The sequence below is a fragment of the Lucilia sericata genome, unplaced genomic scaffold, assembly GCF_015586225.1.
Source record: "Lucilia sericata isolate MDLA Ls3-8-SP2 unplaced genomic scaffold, ASM1558622v1 Contig004475F_arrow, whole genome shotgun sequence".
In the NCBI taxonomy this organism is placed as follows: Eukaryota; Metazoa; Arthropoda; class Insecta; order Diptera; family Calliphoridae; genus Lucilia; species Lucilia sericata.
Window position 1 is genome coordinate 1,938 of NW_023997265.1, and position 22,380 is coordinate 24,317.

The following is a 22,380-nucleotide window of genomic DNA, read 5'->3' on the forward strand; positions in this document are numbered from 1 at the left end:
TTCAAGTTATTATTTAAATATGTAAAAATTTAAGTTATAAATATAATGTTTACAATTAACTATTTGTCGTACACCAAACAATTCAATGATACAGTTTAATGAGCGGCAGTAGTATGTGATCTACATATTGTAATTACCCAATCATGACCGTGAACTTGAAAGCAATTTTTGTTAATGAATAATTTTGAATGAAAAGCGTGTTCTTCTATTTTTTTTCTATTATAAGAATTGATTCAGTAATATGAAGATGTTTGCTATTAAAAAACTTTATTTCTGGTGATAAAAATCTATTTCTAAGTGTATATAATTAAAAACAACTTTTATAAATAATATCTTACTTAACCGCTTAATTTATATACTTTTTTGCAGGGTCTTGCCTTTACTTTGGAAGAACGGCAATTGTTGGGCATTCAAGGTCTCTTGCCGGCCGTTGTTAAAACCGAAGATGAACAAGTTCAGCACTCTTTAATACTGCTCGATCGTTTGGAAAATGATCTGGATAAATACATGTACTTAAATGCTTTGGCCGAACGTAATGAACGTCTCTTCTATAAAGTATTAGCCTCAGATGTGTCAAAAATGATGCCATTGGTGTATACGCCCACTGTGGGCTTGGCTTGTCAAAAGTTCAGTTTGATTTTTCAACATCCCAAAGGTCTTTATATTACCATCAAGGATAAGGGTCATGTTTATGATATTTTAAAGGTAAATAATTTTAAATTAATAATTTTAAAATATTTTAATTTATTATTAATATTTATAGAATTGGCCTGAGACTGATGTGCGTGCCATTGTCGTGACAGATGGTGAACGTATTTTAGGTTTGGGTGATTTGGGTGCCAATGGCATGGGTATACCTGTGGGTAAATTGTCTTTGTACACCGCTTTGGCCGGCATTAAACCCAGTCAATGTTTACCCATTACCTTGGATGTGGGCACCAATACCGAATCTATTCTCAACGATCCTCTATATATAGGCATACGTGAGAAACGTGTTACTGGTGAAGTGTATGATGAGTTTATTGAAGAATTTATGACAGCCGCTGTGCGTCGTTTTGGCCAAAACTGTTTGATACAATTTGAAGATTTTGCCAATGCCAACGCTTTCCGCCTTTTGGCCAAGTACCGCAATGACTACTGCACTTTTAATGATGACATACAGGGTACAGCTTCTGTGGCTGTTGCCGGTCTGCTAGCTTCTCTGAAAATCAAGAACACCAAATTAATGGAGAACAAGATAGTATTCTTCGGCGCTGGAGAAGCTGCCTTGGGTATTGCCAATTTATGTTTGATGGCTTTAATGAAGGAAGGTCTCAGTGAGGCTGAAGCAAAGAAACTTATCTGGATGATTGATAGTAAGGGACTTATCGTACAAAATCGTCCCTCGGGAGGTCTGACCGAGCATAAATTACGTTTTGCTCAACCCCATGAACCCATCGACACATTGGCCGATGTTGTACGTATTGTACGCCCGACAGTTTTAATTGGTGCCGCTGCTATTGGTGGTGCCTTTACACCCGAAATTCTTGAAATGATGGCTGAATTCAATGAAATGCCCATTATTTTTGCCCTTTCTAATCCAACTAGTAAAGCTGAGTGTACCGCCGAACAAGCCTACAGTTACACTAAGGGTAAATGTATTTTTGCTTCTGGATCTCCCTTCAATCCCCGTTGAATATAATGGCAAGAAATTACTATCCCGGTCAAGGTAATAATTCGTATATTTTCCCTGGTGTTGCCTTGGGTGTTCTTTGTGCCGGTATGTTAACCATACCGGAAGATGTGTTCCTGTTGTCAGCTGAACGCTTAGCAGACTTATGTTCGGCCGAAGATTTGTCCAAGGGTTCTCTATATCCACCTTTGAATCGCATTACTGAATGTTCTATGGAAATTGCTGCTTATATTATGGAATATGCTATGCAAATGGTAAGTGAATTAAAAAAGACACAGGGGAGGGTGTTGACCATAATTTGATTGTTTATAAAAAACAAAAAATCTATTGTTTAACCTAAACATTTTGCTATTAAGTCTTAAAAAATCTAGAAATAATTACAATATTTTATTTTTTCAGGTTTGGCAACTGTTCGTCCTGAACCCCACGACAAACATGACTTCATAAAATCTCAATGTATGATTTGTCCTATCCATCAGCTGTACCCAAGTCTATGCCTGGAGCAATAAATTGTAAAGATTTCAAAAATTGTTAAACCAATGAATATTTAAAAATTGTTGACCAATTCATCAAACTAAATCGTTAAGCAGTAGTGTATTGTATGTATGTCTAAAATATTAATGTCTAAATAACACAAAAGCTTATAAAAACGTCTTAATTCTTAAAGGGTTCACGAATTTAATTGCAAGCTTGTGTGTTTAAATACTTTGAAAATATATACTACATACCTACATACATATTTTATCAATTTATTGTAAAACAAAATATTCAAATTTTTTATTGTGATATTTAGTAATGTATTATTTAATGAACGGGTATAAACATTAATCACATACATTTTGTTTTAATTTAAAACTGTGTGACAAAATCACAAAAAGTGAATACTCTCCACGTGACCCCACGATATTTGGAATTTACACTTTTTAAAGCGTGGGGATTGTATTTCTGTATAAAAATTTTTACGTTCGACAACAATTAAAAATACATTTCTTGAAAAAACCTCCCCATTTTTACAATGTCTAGTTATTTTTTAACTTTAAGACACATATGTTGACAGTTCTCATACCAAAATTGTCTAAACTGGAAGAATAACTACTGGTTAAACGATAACTGGAGGTGATGAAAATGGAGGATAGTGTTGTGAACTAGGCCTATAAACTGTGGAGAGTATACTATTTTTTCGTAATTGTGTCGCACTGTGTAAGTGAATAAAATTGTAAGAAAATTTAACTTTTTTCAAAGATGTATTGAATTATTTTCTTAACAATGTATTCTTATATATATCTATTCTCCATTTGTGTATATACCAATAAAAAATATGAGGATAATAAAACTTAAGAAGGAGGGAAGAGGGGGAAACAACAGAGAGAGAAAGAAGGGGGACGAAGGGAGGGGGAAGAGAAGGGGAGAGAGGGAAACAGCAGCCGAAGACGGAGAGAAACGAACGGAACCACGAGAAAACGAATGAACGAACGAACAACGAACGAACGAACGAACGAACAAACGAAAGAACGAACGAACGAACGAACGAAACGAACGAACGAACGAACGAACGAAACGACAACGAAACGAACGAACGAACGAACGAACGAACGAAAAACGAACGAACGAACGACAACGAAACGAACGAACGAACGAACGAACGAACGAAACGAACGAACGAACGAACGAACGAACAACGAACGAACAACGAACGAACGAAACGAACGAACGAACGAACGAACGAACGAACGAACGAACGAAAGAACGAACGAACGAACGAACGAACAACGACGAACGAACGAACGAAACGAACGAACGAACGAACGAACGAACGAACGAACGAAGAACGAACGAACGAACGAACGAACGACGAACGAACGAACGACGAACGAACGAACGAACGAACGAACGAACGAACGAACGAACGAACGAACGAACGAACGAAACGAACGAAACGAACGAACGAACGATACGAACGAAACGAACGAACGAACGAACGAACGACGAACGAAACGAAACGAACGAACGAACGAACGAACGAACGAACGAACGAACGAACGAACGAACGAACGAACGAACGAACGAAACGAACGAACTAACGAACGAACGAACGAACGAACGAACGAAAGAACGAAACGAACGAACGAAACGGAAGAACGAACGAACGAACGAACGAACGAACTAACGAACGAACGAACGAACGAACGAACGACGAACGAACGAACGAACGAACGAACGAACGAACGATACGAACGAACGAACGAACGAACGAACGAACGAACGAACGAACGAACGAACGAACGAAACGAACGAACGAACGAACGAATGAAGACCGAAGAACGAACGAAACGAACGAACGAACGAACGAACGAACGAACAACGAACCGAACGAACGAACGACGAACGAACAACGAACGAACGAAACGAACGAACGAACGAACGAACGAACGAACGAACGAACGAACGAACGAACGAACGAACTAACGAACGAACGAACGAACGAACGAACGAACGAACGAACGAACGAAAACGAACGAACGAACGAACGAACGAACGAAACACGAAAAGAACGAACGAAAACGAACGAACGAACGAACTACTAACGAACGAACGAACGAACGAACGAACGAACGAACGAACGAACTAACGAACGAACAAACGAACGAACGAACGAACGAACGAACGAACGAACGAACTAACTAAAACGAACTAACGAACGAACGAACTAACTAAAAACGAACGAAAACTAACGAACAACGAACTAACTAACGAACTAACTAACTAACAACTAACTAACTAACTAACTAACTAACGAACTAACTAACAAACTAACAACTACAAGTAAAAACTAACTAACTAACTAACTAACTAACTAACTAACTAACTAACTAACTAACTAACTAACTAACTAACTAACTAAATAACTAACTAACTTACTAACTAACTGAATATTTTTATGCTTTTTAAATACTGCAGAGGACGTATTTGTTATTACTCTGTTCCACTGTGCGCAAAATATAGCAGTATATCTTTCATTATTTACTTCTTAGAAAAATAAGACATTCATATTTATTTATTTGAATGAATTGGTAAAAATCCCATCTATTAACATGTACTACGATTTCTATATACATTATTATCAAAGTGATTTGCGGGATAGACCCTTTTATGGCGCCTTGGTCAATTATGTCTACAGTATTTAAAATGTCTTTAAATTCTTAAAAATCAGTTTTCTACAATTTTATCTAAATACCACAAAGTTCTGTGCGTTAAAACCATCTTATATGGGGGCTAGGTTCAAATATAGACCGATGTTCCTCATACCTAACAGTATTATTTTAGGGTGCATTAAACTTACTCCTGGAACATTTTATCACGATTACTATATAATTAACATATTTATAGGTATTTAAGCAATATTCCGGAGATATATGGACATAATGACATTTTCAACGGCAAAGCAATATTTGTATAAAATGAAATTGCAGAATAGGAGGGATTTTAATTTTACTCTTAAAGCCATGAAAACATTTTCAGGTCAATCGATAGTTAAACAAGCATTACATTAAAAAATTTTAAATTTCAAAACGCTTTTCTTGAAATCATAAAATTCAAATATAGGTGTGTGTGTTTTTTATAGTTTTATTCAGGACAACACTTTTTCAACAGAAATTCATTTACCTTATTCCTGCAATAACATATTTTCTAAAAAAATCTTACTGATGTTGCATATTTCTTACTAAAATAAAACTATGTGGGTATTAGAAAATCCAAATACTGTACATTTTTACTGGGTAAATTGCTCACCTTCTATAAAAAATATAGAAATGAATACATACGAGTTTATATTAATATCATGTTTAAAGAAAGAATGTGATAACTCAAATATTGCGTTTTTCTTTAACAGAGTATTTTTCTTATAATAAATTATTATTCTTGCAGTAAAATATATTAAATTTTTATTAGAATCTAAAGAAATTACATGTCGGCAATAGAAATCCTATGTCTATTGTCAAAGACACCCTAAGAAGTACAATATATATGTATGTATGAAAAGAAAATTAAAATGTATAAAAATGAGTTATGACGGTATATCGCAAATGATCAATTTTAAAATGAACATATAAATTTAAATGAATGTAAATAAAATGACATTAAAATACTCAAGAATAGAAGCTATAAACCATTAATTGCATTTTATCTCACAACTTAGTAACGACAGAGTGTCTCGTAACAACGGTTGTTATAGACGTCCGAAAAGAATAATATTAATAAGAATTGTACATAAATACTATTATCGACATGAATTGTTTATGTTCTGAAGAGATACGAGCTCAAAATCTTCAAAATAAAAGATTGGAAAGAAATCTGCAAATTCACAAACGTAAATATAATAAACAAATAAAATTGCTGTTATTGGGCACGAAGGGATCTGGTAAATCTACATTTATACGTCAAATGCGCTACGAGACTCATATGCCATACGATTCCACGAAATATGTGGGCATTATAATTCAAAATATATTCTACGCAATGCAAACCATGATCGAAGCAATGAAAGTTTTTCAGATACCCTATAAGACTAAAGTGAATGCAGTAAAAAATTCGTATATTATACAAATGGTACAATTGAACAATACGATAACATTTACTAATGTCTTATTGACGGCTTTAAAGGAACTTTGGGCAGATGCTGGCATACAGGAATGTTTTATGCGTGGTCATCAGTATGGTCTACTAGACTCAACGAAATATTTTTTCAGTCATCTAGATCGTATTGCCAATCCACATTATACACCCAGCATCCAGGATATTTTACGAGCACGTATACCATCAAAAGGCTTTCAAGAACATGTGTTTAAATATAAAAATGTTGAATTCCTTATAGCCGATGTGGGCTATCAAAGTACAGAACGTAAGAAATGGATACATTGTTTCGATAATGTTACCGCCATCATATATATGGTGGCCATTTCCGAATACGATCAATTCTCCTTGGACTCGAAACATGGCAATAGTCTTAAAGAATCTATTGAACTTTTGAACTCAATTATGTCTTTTCAATATTTCCAAGACACAGCACTTATTATAGTTTTTAATAAATTGGATATATTTGAGGAAAAGATCACCTACTCACATTTGGCCGATTATTTTCCTGAATACTCCGGATCACCGTATGATCCGCAAGAAGCTCGTTCTTTTATTGCCAACATTTTTTTGAGAACCATACCTACAAAGCGAAGGGTCTACTCTTATTATTTAAATTGTACCGATGAACATAACCAAGGGATTCTTTTTGTTTATAGAGCTGTTCGAGATACGATTTTAAATGCTAATTTATATAATTTTAACCTAGTTTAAAGCCATTTTTTGATCAATTGTAATTTTTCAAACTGCCTGATTAATGTTAGTAGTATTAAGGGATTATTCCATGTATAATATTTATATTTAATATTATAGAATATTAGTCTTATTATTATATTTATATGTATGTAATAAAAATTACTTATTACTATGAATTCTATTAAAATTTTTATTGTCAACCGCAAAGATACAAACAATTTTTTTTATATAAACCAATAAGAATGCTACATCAAAAGAATAAGACCTAAGGAGAATCTATTATATTTTATGTAAATTATGTTTACATTAAATTTATAAAACTAAATAAACTTAAATATTACACAAATTATTTAAATTAAAAAAAAAAAGTTTATAACTAGACCTTAAACTTTTAAAAATACCTTAATTAAGTTCGAATTTTAGGAATATATATTTAAAAAGCTTATATTTCAAAATATTTTAATATTCATGAAAATTAAACTTTTCTTTAAGTTTAATTTGAAAATTTATTAATTTTTTTAATAAGTAATTTGATATATAGAGGTATTTCAATTAAGGATCAAATTAAAAAAATTACCACGACCAGGCATACTGGCCCGAGTCAGGATTATTTAAATTATTCATAATCGTGGCTTAAAACTCAAAATAGGCAAATGACATTTAGAAATATCGCTCGTAGACCCTATAAATTATATATACTCTGGGTCCTTGAGAAGGTCCAGAGGAATGGACCTAGAAATATTCTATGGAATATGGTTTAAATCGTCATAGAAATGTTAATTTGGTCGTAAATGTAACAAGTTTTCATATTTGATCCTCATATAAGAACCTCCTCAAAAAATTACTTTTACGCTGATAGCTACCGTAATACCAGTATAGTTATGAAAATCTTCCTATTTAACCTTATACGAACCCGCTCATAAGGAAAATTACTTTAATGCTAACAACTGACTTTAATGCTTACAACTAGTTTAAAAATAGCATTATTGCATTGAAATTCGAAACAAAAATATTTTGAAAGAACGTAAATTCCCTTTATGGACCTGACCCTAACCTTAAATATGAGATTTCCTTCAGAAAATTATATAACTACCTCATAATACCAGTAAAGCAACAGAAATCGTCCTAAACAATGAACTAAATTTTCATATGAATCTGTCCATATTTGATCCAAGACTCCAAACAAGGTCCGCTTCAGAAAATTACTTAAGCACTCATAACTTGCTTCAAAAATTATATATAGAGGATTCAAAAATTCTCTTCCCTTCAGAAAATTACATAACTACCTCATAATACCAGTATAGCCACAGAAATCGTCCTAAACAAGTTTTATATAAACTAAAATTTCATATGAATCTGGCCATATATGATCCAAGACTCCAAATAAGGTCCGCTTCAAAAATTACTTAAGCACTCATAACTTGCTTCAAAAACTATATATGTATAGAGGATTCAAAATTCTCTTCAACATTTTGTTGATAATTAACTCATCTATTCTCAATAAATCTTTTAAAACATTTCAATAACATGGTACAAATCAACAAAAAGATTAAAAAAAAAAAACATTAATCTCCTTTTTAAAATTTTTTTAGATCGGTTCATGACCCAAACCCCTATCAAAGATCTTATTCCGAAAATCACCCTAATGTACATTTTATACGATAACAAACTTTAATAAATGTGTAAATCGTGTAAGCTCTTACACGTTTTTTTTAAATTTGGTTATTTTCAACTTCATGTTTATAGATCCAAAAGAAGGAACAAAATTAAACTGAGGTTAAACCAATATTTTGAAGCCTGCGGAAAGGACTTCCAAACGACAAAATAAACTTTTTAAATAAACGTATATTCGCGAATGATTAGTTCTTTCATATATTATTCTAATATAAGTATCCTTCATGTATACGGATGCAGAGTAGTTTATTCCTTGAAAAAAGTACACTTATCACAATGGACCTTATGGTGTCCATTCAATACAAATACGTTGTATGGAAAAACGTATTTGTATCGAAATTTAAAAATCTCAAATATTGACAAACGACATTCTTGTGTCAAATGTGTGCCCGTATATATACATATGTATATATTAAACCTCAATAATTTAACTGATTCATCTGAAGATAAAATATAAATTTATACTTTCTATAAAATAAAACAATTGTTTTAAAAACTAGTATATGGATAAGAACAAATTTATCATGAATCAGTATTCTTTATAAGACGTTCTATATAGTTCTGTTTTAAAACAGATCAAAAACAACATATTTTTTATTATAAAATCCATAAACAACTTTAAAATGAATTGTTTAATAAATGAAGAACAATTGGAACAAAAAGAAATAGAAAGAGTTCTAAAGGAACTTAATAAACAATATAAAAAAGATATTAAACTATTACTGCTAGGAACAGGGGAGTCAGGCAAATCGACTTTTATACGGCAAATGCGTATTCTATACGACAATGGCTTCAGCGATGAGGAGAGATTGCATCATATTAAATTGATATATGAAAATATTTTTAGTTCCATGAAAAATATGATTGCAGCCATGGAATTATTAAAAATTGATTATGAGAAAAGTGAAAATGCCACTGAAAATGCATTGCTCATAAATAAAGTAAGTTTCAATTGCGATACTGACTTGAAAGAACCCTATTTGTCGGCCATCAAACAACTATGGAACGACAAGGGCATACAGAAATGCTATTTGCGACGCAATGAATACCAATTAAACGATTCGACTAAATACTATTTGGACGATATCGATCGCATTGCTCTGCCAGATTATGTGCCAACGAATCAGGATATTTTAAGAGTTCGTCAGGCAACCACTGGCCTAATTGATTATAATTTTCAAGTGAAAAATGTTAAGTTTCGTATAACAGATGTGGGTGGCCAACGATCGGAACGTAGAAAATGGATGCATTGTTTTGATAACGTTAAGGCCATATTATTTTTAGTGGCCATTTCGGAATATGATCAAGTTCTCAAGGAAGATGAACATCGCAATCGTCTTAAGGAGTCGTTCAAAGTTTTCGAATCCGTTTCGAACTTTTTCCAAGGCATTTCTATTATATTGTTTTTAAATAAAATTGATTTATTTGCTGAGAAAATTATGTACTCACATTTAGATGAGTTCTTTCCAGAATTTAAGGGACCTCGTTGCGATTACGAAGCGGCTAGTAAATTTATATTGGACATGTTTTTACAGGCACGACCCAATATGTATCATCGTTATACCTGTGCCACAGATACCCAGAATATTGAAATGGTATTTACTGCTGTAAAGGACATCATTTTAAATACGAATTTGGACAAATTTGGACTTATGTGAAATGAAAACGTAAAATATCAACTTGTTGCACCTTTATTTTTTTTTATAAATAAGTCTTTTTATGTATTACGTATCAATTTAAATATTTTTAATTCAATTAATAAATTACCTTTAAAAAATCGATTTTTCTATCATCCTCCAATAGAGGATATAAGTCGCAAAAGGCCTACTTTTATAGATTTTCATTCAAACATTAATTATATATTATATCATTTCATCAGGATCATATATGCATGATTTTATATTCCTATATTTAATAATTCAGAAAATAAAAAACGAACCAATTGAATGATGATCAGAAACTCCCCTATTATAAGGTTTCATTTAATCAGTATTCTTTATTTACCTCTTTAGATTTTCATTGAAGAACAAAAAGTGCCTAAAGATTTTCTTTCCATCAGGATCCTAAATGTCTGATTTTATGTTTAATTTTATGTTTCTAGGTTCAATAATATAGAAAATTCAAAAAGTAACTATTGAAGAACAAAAAAGGTATACAAAATTCCAGTTTTTGCTAAAATTTTCAGAGGTTGTCTCGCATTTTTGCTCATATCTCATTTACACTAGCTGAAAAAAATACACAGAGTCCAAAGAGATTGAACAGCGTTGAATCCGAATCTTACCTCAGAATTTCTCCTTTAAATCTGTAATTCGAAATATCGTGCCCAGAAGCAATAACAATAAACCTATAAAAACTAAATTTTTTCTATGAAAATACTTTTTACATAGTTTAAAAATCAGCTGTAGTTGCTGAGATATCATCCGTTAAAGTTAACATGCGGACAGTCATCGTTAAATAGAATCAGAAAGTGATTTTGTGCAGATTGTAACATTTTCAATCCAATATTTGGATCCAATATTTTTGTTCGTTATAAACCGAGTTTTCCAGCTTTGGGTAAAGATATCTCGAAGGATAAAGATATGTCAGATGTTAAGCTTTTATTATAAAGACAGAATCGGCTTTCAGATGGCATATAATATTTTATGCATGAAGTTGTCTTGGCACTGTTATAACGACTCAAAAAGGGCCAAAAACGCCGTTGTTTTCAAATTTCAGGACACGATATCTCAAATCTCAGATATGATAGGGAAAATCTAAGGTCAGATTCGGATTCAGAGCTGCTCAATCCTTTATAACTTGGTCTCAGGATTTGACTTTTTTTAAAATTTTTCCGGCCTGTGTTATTTATAGGCCAATTTTGCTAATTTAAATATCGATCTCGAAAACATGTCCATTAAAAATATTGAAGATTTGGATCCCGAAGATATCTGTGGTTTTCATTAACGAATAGTATGAAAAAAAAAGTTTGTGGAATATTTTTCTAAAATGTTGTTGTAATGTTTTTACATTTTCGCAAAAGAAGTGAATACCTTTATTGTAACGCTCATACATTCTTTATTTTATTATAAACTTTTATATTTAAAACTAAAAGATTTCTATTAAAAACAATTTCTACTTATACATACATATAAAGGTACAGAACAAATTAATATGAAATGAAACAGTATTATAAATCAGTATTTTTTAATAAACGCTACCTATACGCTGTGCTTTAAAAAGCGGTCGTTAAATTTTGAATTGAAAAATTCTTCTTAAAATAAATAATCTAAAATGGATTGCTTTAGAACTGAGGAAATGAAGGCAAAAATGAAAATGCGAAAATTACTAAAGGAACTTAAAAAACAATACAAAAAAGATATCAAATTACTATTGTTGGGAACTGGCGAGTCAGGAAAATCGACATTTACACGTCAAATGCGTATTATTTACGACAAGGGCTTTAGCGAAGATGAGAGAAAACATTTCATCAAATTGATACATGAAAATATTTTCCAAGCTATACAAAATATGGTAACAGCCATGGAAACCTTAAACATTAAATATGAGAAAAGTGAAAATGCCACGAAGTTTATTACGCTCATTTCTTATGTAAATCCTGGAACTAATACCTATTTAGAAGATCCCTATTTGACGGCAATCAAAGAACTTTGGAACGACAAGGGCATACAGGAATGTTATATGCGACGTAATGAATACCAACTAAACGATTCGGCTAAATACTATTTAGATGATATTGATCGCATTGCTTTGCCAGACTATTTACCCACAGAACAGGATATTTTAAGAGTTCGTATAGCAACGACTGGTCTAATACAGCACGTATTTAAGGTGAGCAATGTAACATTTCGACTGATAGACGTGGGTGGCCAACGATCGGAGAGAAGAAAATGGATTCATTGCTTTGATGATGTTAAAGCTATAATATTCTTAGTTGCGATTTCGGAATATGATCAGGTTTTAAAGGAGAACGAAGAAACGTAATCGACTAAAAGAATCCAAATCGATTTTCGAATCAATTTCGAAATTTTTCCAAAACACACCGATTATAATGTTTTTAAATAAACCGATCTACTGGATGAGAAAATTAAGCGCTCACATTTGGATGAATATTTTCCGGACTTTAAGGGAAAACGTGGCAATAGCAAAGATGCTCGTGAATTTATATTGAATATGTTTCTAAAAATTCGTCCCTTAATGTACTCACACTTCACCTGTGCTACAGATACGGAGAATATTAGAGTGGTATTCACCGCAGTAAAAGACATCATTTTAACAACGAATTTAAATAATTTTGGACTTGTTTAAAACAAAATATTGATTACATTTATTTGTTCTCAAATGTAAAATTTATTTTCAATTAATTATATATTATATGTGTTTAGAAATAAAACTATACATTTAAAATTAATTAAAGTGCCTGTGGCAGTAATATAATGAGGTATACAATGTCAAAATATATATGAAATATAAAATTTTTACTATTAATAAATATCGAAACATATATTTAAAATGGCTTAGTCTGAAACATGCATAACTATTGCTACAGAAATTATAGTGATATATATCGAAACTTTTTTTTCTAAAAAATTTAATACTTTTAAACAGTGTAATTAAAAGTATTAAATTTTTTAGAATATGGAGTTTTTCAGACTACAAAAGTAAAGATTTATTTTTGTTATTATACAGCTAAACAACCATGAAAACCGATCGACTAGATCAAGAGTTATAATCGCTAAAATTTTTACCAAAAAACAGCTGTTTTATTTTATATGATCCACATCATGACTAATACAATTGTGTTTATAAATATTCAAAATAATAATAAAAATGCATAAATTCTTTGTTTATTTCTTGAAAACCACAAAAAAATAAGTTCATGTTATTATAAACAATAATACAATGTATAAGGAAATTTATTTAAATGTCTCGAATGACTAATTAGAGACATAATAAGAGTTTGAATTATGGAGGCCCCAAAGGAATTAATTCATTCCAAGATACCATTTCTCCAAAAAAAAAACGGGCTTTGAAAAATTGATTTTTTTATTCCCAGAGTTGTAAAATGCTATATGTTAAGAAATTTTTCTTTAATTGTATTATACATATGTATATCAAAACTTCTTGTGATAAAAATTGTTAAACTTACCATTTTGAATAGAATATCTTCAATCATCTGCATATATTTAGGTTTATACACAGCTTCTTCCTCTTTCAAATTTATTTTAAAAGTAACGGTTAATTCATCTTTATTGTATTATAAACATTCTACATTCCGGAAACTTCTGTCGGTTAAAATAATATTTGGTATGGCAACACTAATCCCCTCTGTTTATTTTTTATCCAAACGTTAAGTTTTCAAAAATTATTTTAACAGGCAGAATGTCTAACAGTTAAGCGATAACCGTAGGTTTAGTATCTGTAAGGAAATGATTTACAAAATAATAATATAATCAAAATTTGAACTATTTTTTAATTATTATTTCTTAAGCACACTAATATTTCAAACATTTTAGACATCAATTTGCGTAGTTTTTGAATCCTTCATAACTTGACGAACAAATAAAAATATGAATTTAGTACTTTTTGAATATTCGAACGTTTAAGGGGTGAAAATTTTACCTATTTTTGGTACTTTTTATGAAACATAATAACGGGCTCCCAATACCATGTTGCAACTTTTTGGAACAGAATTTTTATTTTGTTAATGGGGAGGAAAAAAGTACCAAAAGGGGTAAAAACGGGAAATTTGATATTATTCAAGAAACACTAAATAAGCTAATGGGGTGTTATTTGGAACACCGGTACCAAGTGATATTTTTTGGTAGTTTTTCATTCTCCAACAGGTACTTTTTGAGTTTTCTATGATATTGAAATCGAAACATGAAATTAATAATTAAGGGACTTTTCGGAACTTTTTGGTTCTACAAAGGTATTTTTTGAGTTTTCTAAAAAATTTAACCTAGAAACATGAATTAAGCAAGTAGAGTCCGGAGTAAATGAGAATCTATAAAATGGGACTTATTGGTACTTTATCGTACTTCGACTGGTACTTTTTTGACTTAGAACTTAGAAACATGTAATTAAGCACTTGAGAATCTATAAATATGGACTTATTGGTACTTTTTCGTTCTTCAAAAGGAACTTTTTGAATTTTATATAATAAGAAACATGAAAGCGTGTAGAGCCCCGATTAAGTGAGAACCTGGTTCTTCAAAAGGTACATTTTAAGTTTTTGTATAATAATGAACCTAGAAACGTGAAATTAAGTATGTAGAGCCCGGATTAAGTGAGGTCCTATAAAAGGGGACTTTTTGGTACTTTTTCGTTCTTCAAAAGGTACTTTTTGAGTTTTCTATTAAATTGAAGATATAAACATGAAATTATGCACGTAGAGCCCGGAGTAAATGAGAATCTATAAATGGCACTTTTTGGTACTTTTTCGTTCTTTGACTGGTACTTTTTGAGCTTGCTACAAATTTGAACCTCGAAACATGAAATTAAGCACTTAGAGCCTGGAGTAAATGAGAATCTATAAAAGGGGAACTTTATCGTACTTCGACTGGTACTTTTTGAGTTTTACATAAAATTAAACATAGAAACATAAAATAAATATGTAGAGCCCGGAGTAATCTATAAAAAGGGACTTTTTTTTTCGTTCTTCGACTGGTACTTTTTGAATTTTTTATAATATTGAACCTAGAAACATGAAATTAAGAATGTACAGCCCGGATTAAGTGATAACATATAAAAGGGGACTTTTTGGTACTTTTTCGTTCTTCGACTGGTACTTTTTGAATACTTTTTAGTTCTTTAACTGGTTACTATTTGAATTTTCTTTTATAATGAGCCTAAAAACATAAAACTAAGCAATCAGGGACTTGAGTAAATGAAAATTTAAACTGGAGTATTTCTGGTAATTTTTCGTTCTTTAAACTGGTACTTTTTGAATTTTCTAAAATATTGAATATATAAACATAAAATTAAACACGCAGTATCCTAATTGAACGAAAATTTATCTCGCTTACGTCCATTTTGCAAAAAAGGCTCGATATCAATCGAAATCTCTATAGGCCATAATTGACCCTGCCCCCCTTCAATAATTGATTTTACCGTTTTCTACGTACTTTGTTGGAACGAAAATATGTAATGTAAATATGTATATGAAATCTTCTCCAGAAAATGACTTAAACGAACATAAATGGCTTTCAAATGTCGATGTCGAAGGAAAAACATTTTTAGGAACCGAAACCTACATTATGAAAAATAAAATTTTGAGGATCGGTCCGCCAATATACCCTCTTACAGAAAATCAGTTTATAGCTAATACATCATTCCAAAAGTTATCATTATGATAGATTTATGGTAGAATTAAAAAAAAATACTTTAAATTATAGAGACTTTGTCCATAATTGACCCAATTCCACATTTAAGTCTCTAATCCGAAAATCACGGTGACGTTCTTATTAATCTAATGATCAAAGTCCATATATATGTATATGACCACTTCCGAAATTTGCTTTTTTACGACAAATGATTTGCCGAATATAACACTTACTCCTTACTTATTTTAATCATAAAGAAATTACCGCTAAAATAGAAATACTCTGCCTTTTGGAATATTTTTCAATCTCTTTGTGATCCTTTTAAATGATGTTGTTCTGGAAGAACTTTAACATCCATGTAAACATTTTGGGTAATAATTGGGGGACTACCAATGAGGGGAGCGGAACCTCCCATATGAATTAAATACAAAAATTCGTTTATCTGGGAAACTAATAGAACTAAATTCTTCAAATTTTGCACGAAGAACTTTAATATTCATCTGAACATTTTGGAGAAAAAAAGGGCGGACTTTCATCTGGGGGGCTTGGAGCTCCCATATGAATTAAATAGAAAAATTCGTATATCTGAGAAACTATTAGAGCTAGAATCTTCAATTTTACTGAAGAACATTAAGAGAAATTGCAATAATTGCGTGGAATCTCCCATATGTAACAATTGTATATCTGGAAAACCATTGTAGTTAGAATCATCAAAATCGTTAACTGGATTTCTTATTTATATTGCTTTTAGGGTAGCACAGCATACTGGGTATAGCTAGTAAATAAACAAATAAAATATCTTTGTTTTTACGTTTTTATATAGAGGATAGGGTTAAATATCGGCAGATCCTCGTAAAACTTGGAGAAAGGATTTGTTTTTAATTTTTAAGAATTTTTTATTCATCCCTGCATAATTTCTCACACAACTTTTGAGCTTGATCTGTTTTGTTGTTATAAAAATATTTGCTTCCAAAGTCCCACTTTCTGATCTCTCGGATTCCGTTTTTATTTAAAATCGTTGAAAATTTAAAAACTAAACGTAGTTGAAAACTTAGCCGGCTTACAGTAGATTTTAAGCCGCCGCCGACATATTTAGTGTCAGTCGCCGCCGCCGTTAATATTTGTCGGCGCAGGGCTCTGTGTGCAAATTTAGTGTAAATCAGTTTTGAAGGAAAGAACAAAAAATAAAATTTAAATATAAATGTAAACTAATTAATAAAAGTGTAGTGCAAAGATAAATATTAAAATGAAGGTGTGTGTAAAATTGCGTTTATATAACAACAAGCATAAATAATTAAATTTTTATTGTTTCTTGCTATTTTTAGCTACAAGTGAGTCGTCAATTGACAGACGAACTCAAGCAAAAGCAGGTGAGTTGCACACAAAATATTTTAATTAGTTTCGAAAATAATTAACAATTCTCTTTTATTTGAATGGATGCTTAAAGACTATAACCAATAGTCTAATAAATAAAATATTATATTCAAAAAGATTGCTGGTCGATCATGTTGAAGCGTTAGAGCAATGTATGCTTTTTATGCAAGATACTCCCTTACCAACAACCACAGCAGCAGCTAATAGCAGTCATGATAAATGCGATGGCAAAGACAAGTGCATTAATAAACAACAGGAAATATTATGGCCAGAAATATTTACTGCACGCAATGCTTGTATCTTATTGGGTAGTACTATTTTGGAACACCTTATAACACCACGTGCTTTTCGTTTAACTTTAATACCCTCCTTGGTCGTGACCGGAGGCTTTAGTGCCTTGTATGTGGTAAAGAATGTATTTGGTTTTCGCAATAAATACGTTGAGAGAGAGCTGGAGAATCTCATACGAACAATTGATGAATTTGGAAATTGTATACGTCGTAATATGACCTATTTCAATGAGATTATTATCATGAAACAGCATGAATTAATAGAGTAAGTATCTGTTCTTATAAGGCAGTATATTAAAAATAGCTATTTTATAAAATTTCTTTATGTTTCGCTTTAGATCACGTCAAATAGAACGTGCTTGGGATTGTATTACAGCTGCCAAAGGGTAACAGAGATACTTTTTGAAGCAACCCGTAAATTAGAAACCCAATATCCTATACCAGCACGATTTTCCCAGTATTATGCCCCAATGGAAGATTTAAAAGAATGTGAATACTTCAAGAACAATGTCACCGATTATAGTCCTAAGCACATAAAAGTAAGTAAATTTGTTTAACTATTTTTCAAATGCATAACCATCCATTAATCGAAAACAATAATCCTATATAAGGATATACAGAATATTAAATATATTGTGCTATAATTATAATTTTCAAGAAGTTTCTAAAAGTAATGTTCCAAAAATGGAATATTGTTTGTTAATCTATAGAATAGGTATGTTGCTTCCTTTAGCCTCCATACTTCGGTTACCCGGTATATGAAAAATAATTTGGCGAAATTGGTTAAACGTCGATCCATAACCCATTATAACTTATGGAACGAAACATGGTCAAAAAAATGTATTTTGGTATGGAATAGGACCTTGGTAGGGCAATTCTGACAATACTATTTTAAAAAATATGTACATATTTAGTTTTTATGGGAGCTATGGCTATTTACGTAAAAGCATTATTTGTGTTGAAATTACATTCTTTTGAAAATTTCATTAAAATATACATATAATTCATTTAAATGAAGTGAAAAGTTAAATGTAAAATTAGTAAAATGCAGGAATGTAAAGTAGTGTAAAGTGTAAAGTATTTTTGATTTAGTTTGTCAATAACAAATTCAATTCTATGACTATTTTGAGAGAGAGAGTAATCAAATATATTTTGGCAATCAAATACAGAACGAGTAATCAATACGATTTAGAAAACTGATTTCATACGACTAACGGACATTGGAGGGTTATAAAGATTAACTTTTTGCTGCATTATTTCAAATCATCGCTTAAATGGTCACATAACAAATCTTACAGCCATAATACTTTATTATTATAACGTCTATTTTTTAGGATTTTCATAATATCTTCGCCTACGTACAATCCCAGTTCCTTTTACGTTTAGCTTTAACCATATCGACGAAACCATCCTTGAGTCAACTTCATACAGAATTAGAAAAGATCGACTGCCTTATACGACAGCTAGTGCTCGAAGAAGAAAATCACTTTAAAAATCTAGCCATCGAATTGAACAAAAAGAAATCATTAGAATTGGAAGCTTTAAATGCCAATAAATTAATTAAAACTCGTAATGATCCTATAGGTGTGCTACAGGATTCATCGCTTAAACTGAGTGCCTGTATGGTGGCCATGGCTGGTGAATGCCAAGCCTTAGATATCACTTTACAACGCCTTACCGAAACAGAAAATGAAAAGAAAGACAATACCAAACAGTTGGTGGAAGTGGCCAATAATATGCGTTCCATTGAAAATGCTTTAACGGTGTGTTTCGATGACTTCCAAAGGCTAATGTTGGTGTATAATAAGTTTCTTAATAGTAAACTAGATTTAAAAGATACACATAGTGAAAAAAGTGAAAATAAATCTCAAGCTACTGATGATGAGTTCCCAGAAAGCTTTTTACGCGTTGAAATCTCTCAAAATCCTAATGACATGGAGAAACGAGATGATTTCTACGCATACATGTTCGATGAACAGCAGGCTAAAGCCGAAAGGGAACAATTGGAGAAGGAAGAACGTGAACGACACAATGAAGAGTTGGAAATTTTAAATTTTGAAAAACGCATCACCAAAGGAAAATTCCGACCGGTACTTAAGCAGCTAAAAGATCGTATTGATCCCATAAGACAAGTAATGCTTGAAAAAGAACGTGAAGTTCTAGCCTCTAAGGGTATCAATGTTGATGAATTATTTGCTAAAGAAGATGACGAAGAGGATGATGATACGGATAAGGAACACGACAGTACGGTAGTATTTAAGGAGGCCTTTGATGACAGCGATGATAGTGAGGGAAGTGCTGATTTGGAGTTTGAAAGGCGCACTAAAAAACTTAAAGAACGTGATAATTTTGCTGAAATGCGTAATTTTTTGGCACAAAAACAAAACATCAATTTATTTAAATTGGAAGCACCGCCAGCAGCGTCAAATGCTTTGGGTGATGAGGATATTCTGGAGAGTGAATGCTAAGGAGTGCTCTTTTATTGTAATTTTTATCATAAAGACCTTATTTTCTTTTTTTCTTTTGGTAAAAAGTACATATTATTTAAATATTTTTTTACTAAGAACAAGTAATTTGTACAATAAAGTGATACATTTTAGAAATTTAATCCAGTTTAATAAAATTATTCTGGTTAATTTTCTCAAAATTTGTTTATATATTTGTATCGAATTTTTGATACTATTAAAAGTTTGAAAGTGTTTTATTTGATTTTACAGCATATATATGTATATTAACTGTAAAATTTGCTTAATTTATTGTTCCACATTTTGCCTAAACTATTGTACTAATGCATTTTATATTTTTGTTTTGTACATTAATATTAAAATATTTATTTCAATAAAGTAAACCAACAATAATTCATTGGTAATTTGCACAATAATGTGGCTTTTATTTTTTAGAGCAAAGAAAAAGTGGAGAGTTTTAAAGAAACTAAATTAAGTATAAGTTTCATAGAATTTTCTTTATAAAAGTTGTGTATAAAACTTTAGTTCATTAAACATAAACTTGATTTGTAACTTTCAATTAATTTTTATCTTAACTACTGATAAGATTAATATTTTATCTAGACGTGTTATAATTAATTGAGAATGAAATACGTTATATATTAAAAATTTACTAGGCTGTTAACACTTTATTAATGGGTCTATTATGAATGGAAAACGTACTGTAACCACGTCATTTTGGCAACGCAACATTAGTATTTCTATAAGTAAAATGGAAAGAGGAATAAAGACAGGTCGATTTCTAATGTGGTTTCTGTCTGGAATTTTTACCGAATGTATTCACTAAAGAAACTGCTGTGAGGGAATCTGAATCCAGTCGAAAGAAATGACAAATTCCTTAGTATACTGCGAGGGTTGATTCTCGCAATTTCCCCTACTTCGTTATGGAACCTTTCTCCCTGCCCATTAAAACCTGAGATTCTGTATTCTAGGACAGTGGCAAAATAAGTTCTCAACCGTCTCTGCTTCATCACTTACTGATAAATGCCCTAATTAAGCAATGCGCCGTTAAAAACCTGCTCCTATCCATTCCTATAAGTATCTGGATCAACATCAAGTCTTGGTCTTTCATATTTTACAATTTATTCTATCACTGGTTGATGATGTCACGGATTCTCTTGAAAATCAACCTATAATAGTGGTGGTTTTACTCTTCTATCCCTATCTTCTATGTCATAACCATGCACATTACAGTACCTCGAAACCTAACACAGTCTCATAATGTAGCAAGAGCATTTCTACAATCTGGCGCAAATGTACCGTGGGACATGTCAATGCTCTAAGAGCAGCTTGATTATCGATACAAATTTTCTCAAGCGACCCTAGATCGATATGATTCCGTATCTGTTCTATCGCTTTCCAGATCACTATGATCTTTATATCGGCATCAGCGATATAGACACCGACACGTCTATCCGTCTATCCGATACAAGCCAATCGCCCCCAGTTGGAAATTCCATTAGAGGTGTTTCCTCGAAAATAAAGTTGTAATTCTATTATGTGTAATTCCACAAAGAGGATGAGCTACCATGATCAAGTAGACCTTCTTCGCGCAGAATTTTTGTCTAGTCGCCATTGAAAAACATCACAAAACTTTTCAAGTTATAATAATATTTTTATTAAATTTACATAAATACTTTTTGTTTTATTTACAAATCAAAATAAATAAAGCTACAACTTACACATGTACTGCATATAATGTTAAGTACAAATTAAAAACAATATAAAAAATTATAAAAAATGGCAAATATTCATTAATTTGAACGGCAGATATTAATTAAACATTAAGATAAAACAGAAATATAAAATATAGAACAAAAAAAAAAACGAAAGTCGGGGTTATCGTACACAATATTATTAACAATCTTTGGTCAAAAATTCGTTTTTAATTTTTTTGTTGTATCTTACACAATTGTTTTTTTTTTCATATCAATATAAAAAAAAAACTTACACTTAAAACTAGATTTATTAAACCCAATTACAAACATATTTTTAAACCTTAATTTACTGCTTAAAATCAGCCTTGAATTACTGTTTTAAATATACAAAATGAAAAAATTTCTGAATGTTTGAAATAATTATCAAACACTTCCATTACTTACGGCACCATTTGTATGACCCTGTGAAAATGCTGATAGATTACTACTACGCACACTGGTATAACGTATAGGTTCCACACCGAAATCGTCTCGTTTTAAACGTCTTCGTATACACACCAC

General features: G+C 31.3%; 4 protein-coding genes and 1 pseudogene across 4 annotated transcripts; all 5 read left to right on the forward strand.

Annotated features, from left to right (window-relative positions):
• Window positions 1–369: 369 nt before the first annotated feature.
• Window positions 370–2,119, forward strand: LOC119615215 (NADP-dependent malic enzyme-like; the record flags this gene model as incomplete). The annotated part of the gene is given in 5 exon segments (XM_037971295.1): window positions 370–705; window positions 764–1,666; window positions 1,668–1,688; window positions 1,690–1,926; window positions 2,072–2,119. Coding segments are annotated over 5 exon segments (1,545 nt in total), but the record flags the coding sequence as incomplete, so codon positions are not given.
• A 3,837-nt stretch (window positions 2,120–5,956) lies between these two features.
• Window positions 5,957–8,662, forward strand: LOC119615216 (guanine nucleotide-binding protein subunit alpha-11-like). Its single transcript, XM_037971296.1, has 2 exons — window positions 5,957–6,828; window positions 8,590–8,662. Exons 1-2 carry the CDS (start codon window positions 5,957–5,959, stop codon window positions 8,660–8,662), a joined length of 945 nt encoding a protein of 314 aa, XP_037827224.1.
• Window positions 8,663–9,191: 529 nt separating this feature from the next.
• On the forward strand, window positions 9,192–10,618 carry LOC119615219 (guanine nucleotide-binding protein subunit alpha-11-like). The gene has a single exon (XM_037971299.1). It carries the CDS (start codon window positions 9,295–9,297, stop codon window positions 10,327–10,329), a length of 1,035 nt encoding a protein of 344 aa, XP_037827227.1. The 5' UTR covers window positions 9,192–9,294; the 3' UTR covers window positions 10,330–10,618.
• Window positions 10,619–11,826: 1,208 nt separating this feature from the next.
• On the forward strand, window positions 11,827–13,114 carry LOC119615218 (annotated as a pseudogene).
• A 3,980-nt stretch (window positions 13,115–17,094) lies between these two features.
• LOC119615217 lies at window positions 17,095–20,445 on the forward strand. Its single transcript, XM_037971297.1, is given in 6 exon segments — window positions 17,095–17,245; window positions 17,319–17,363; window positions 17,441–17,922; window positions 17,996–18,039; window positions 18,042–18,196; window positions 18,992–20,445. Coding segments are annotated over 6 exon segments (1,866 nt in total). The 5' UTR covers window positions 17,095–17,239; the 3' UTR covers window positions 20,126–20,445.
• Window positions 20,446–22,380: the final 1,935 nt, after the last annotated feature.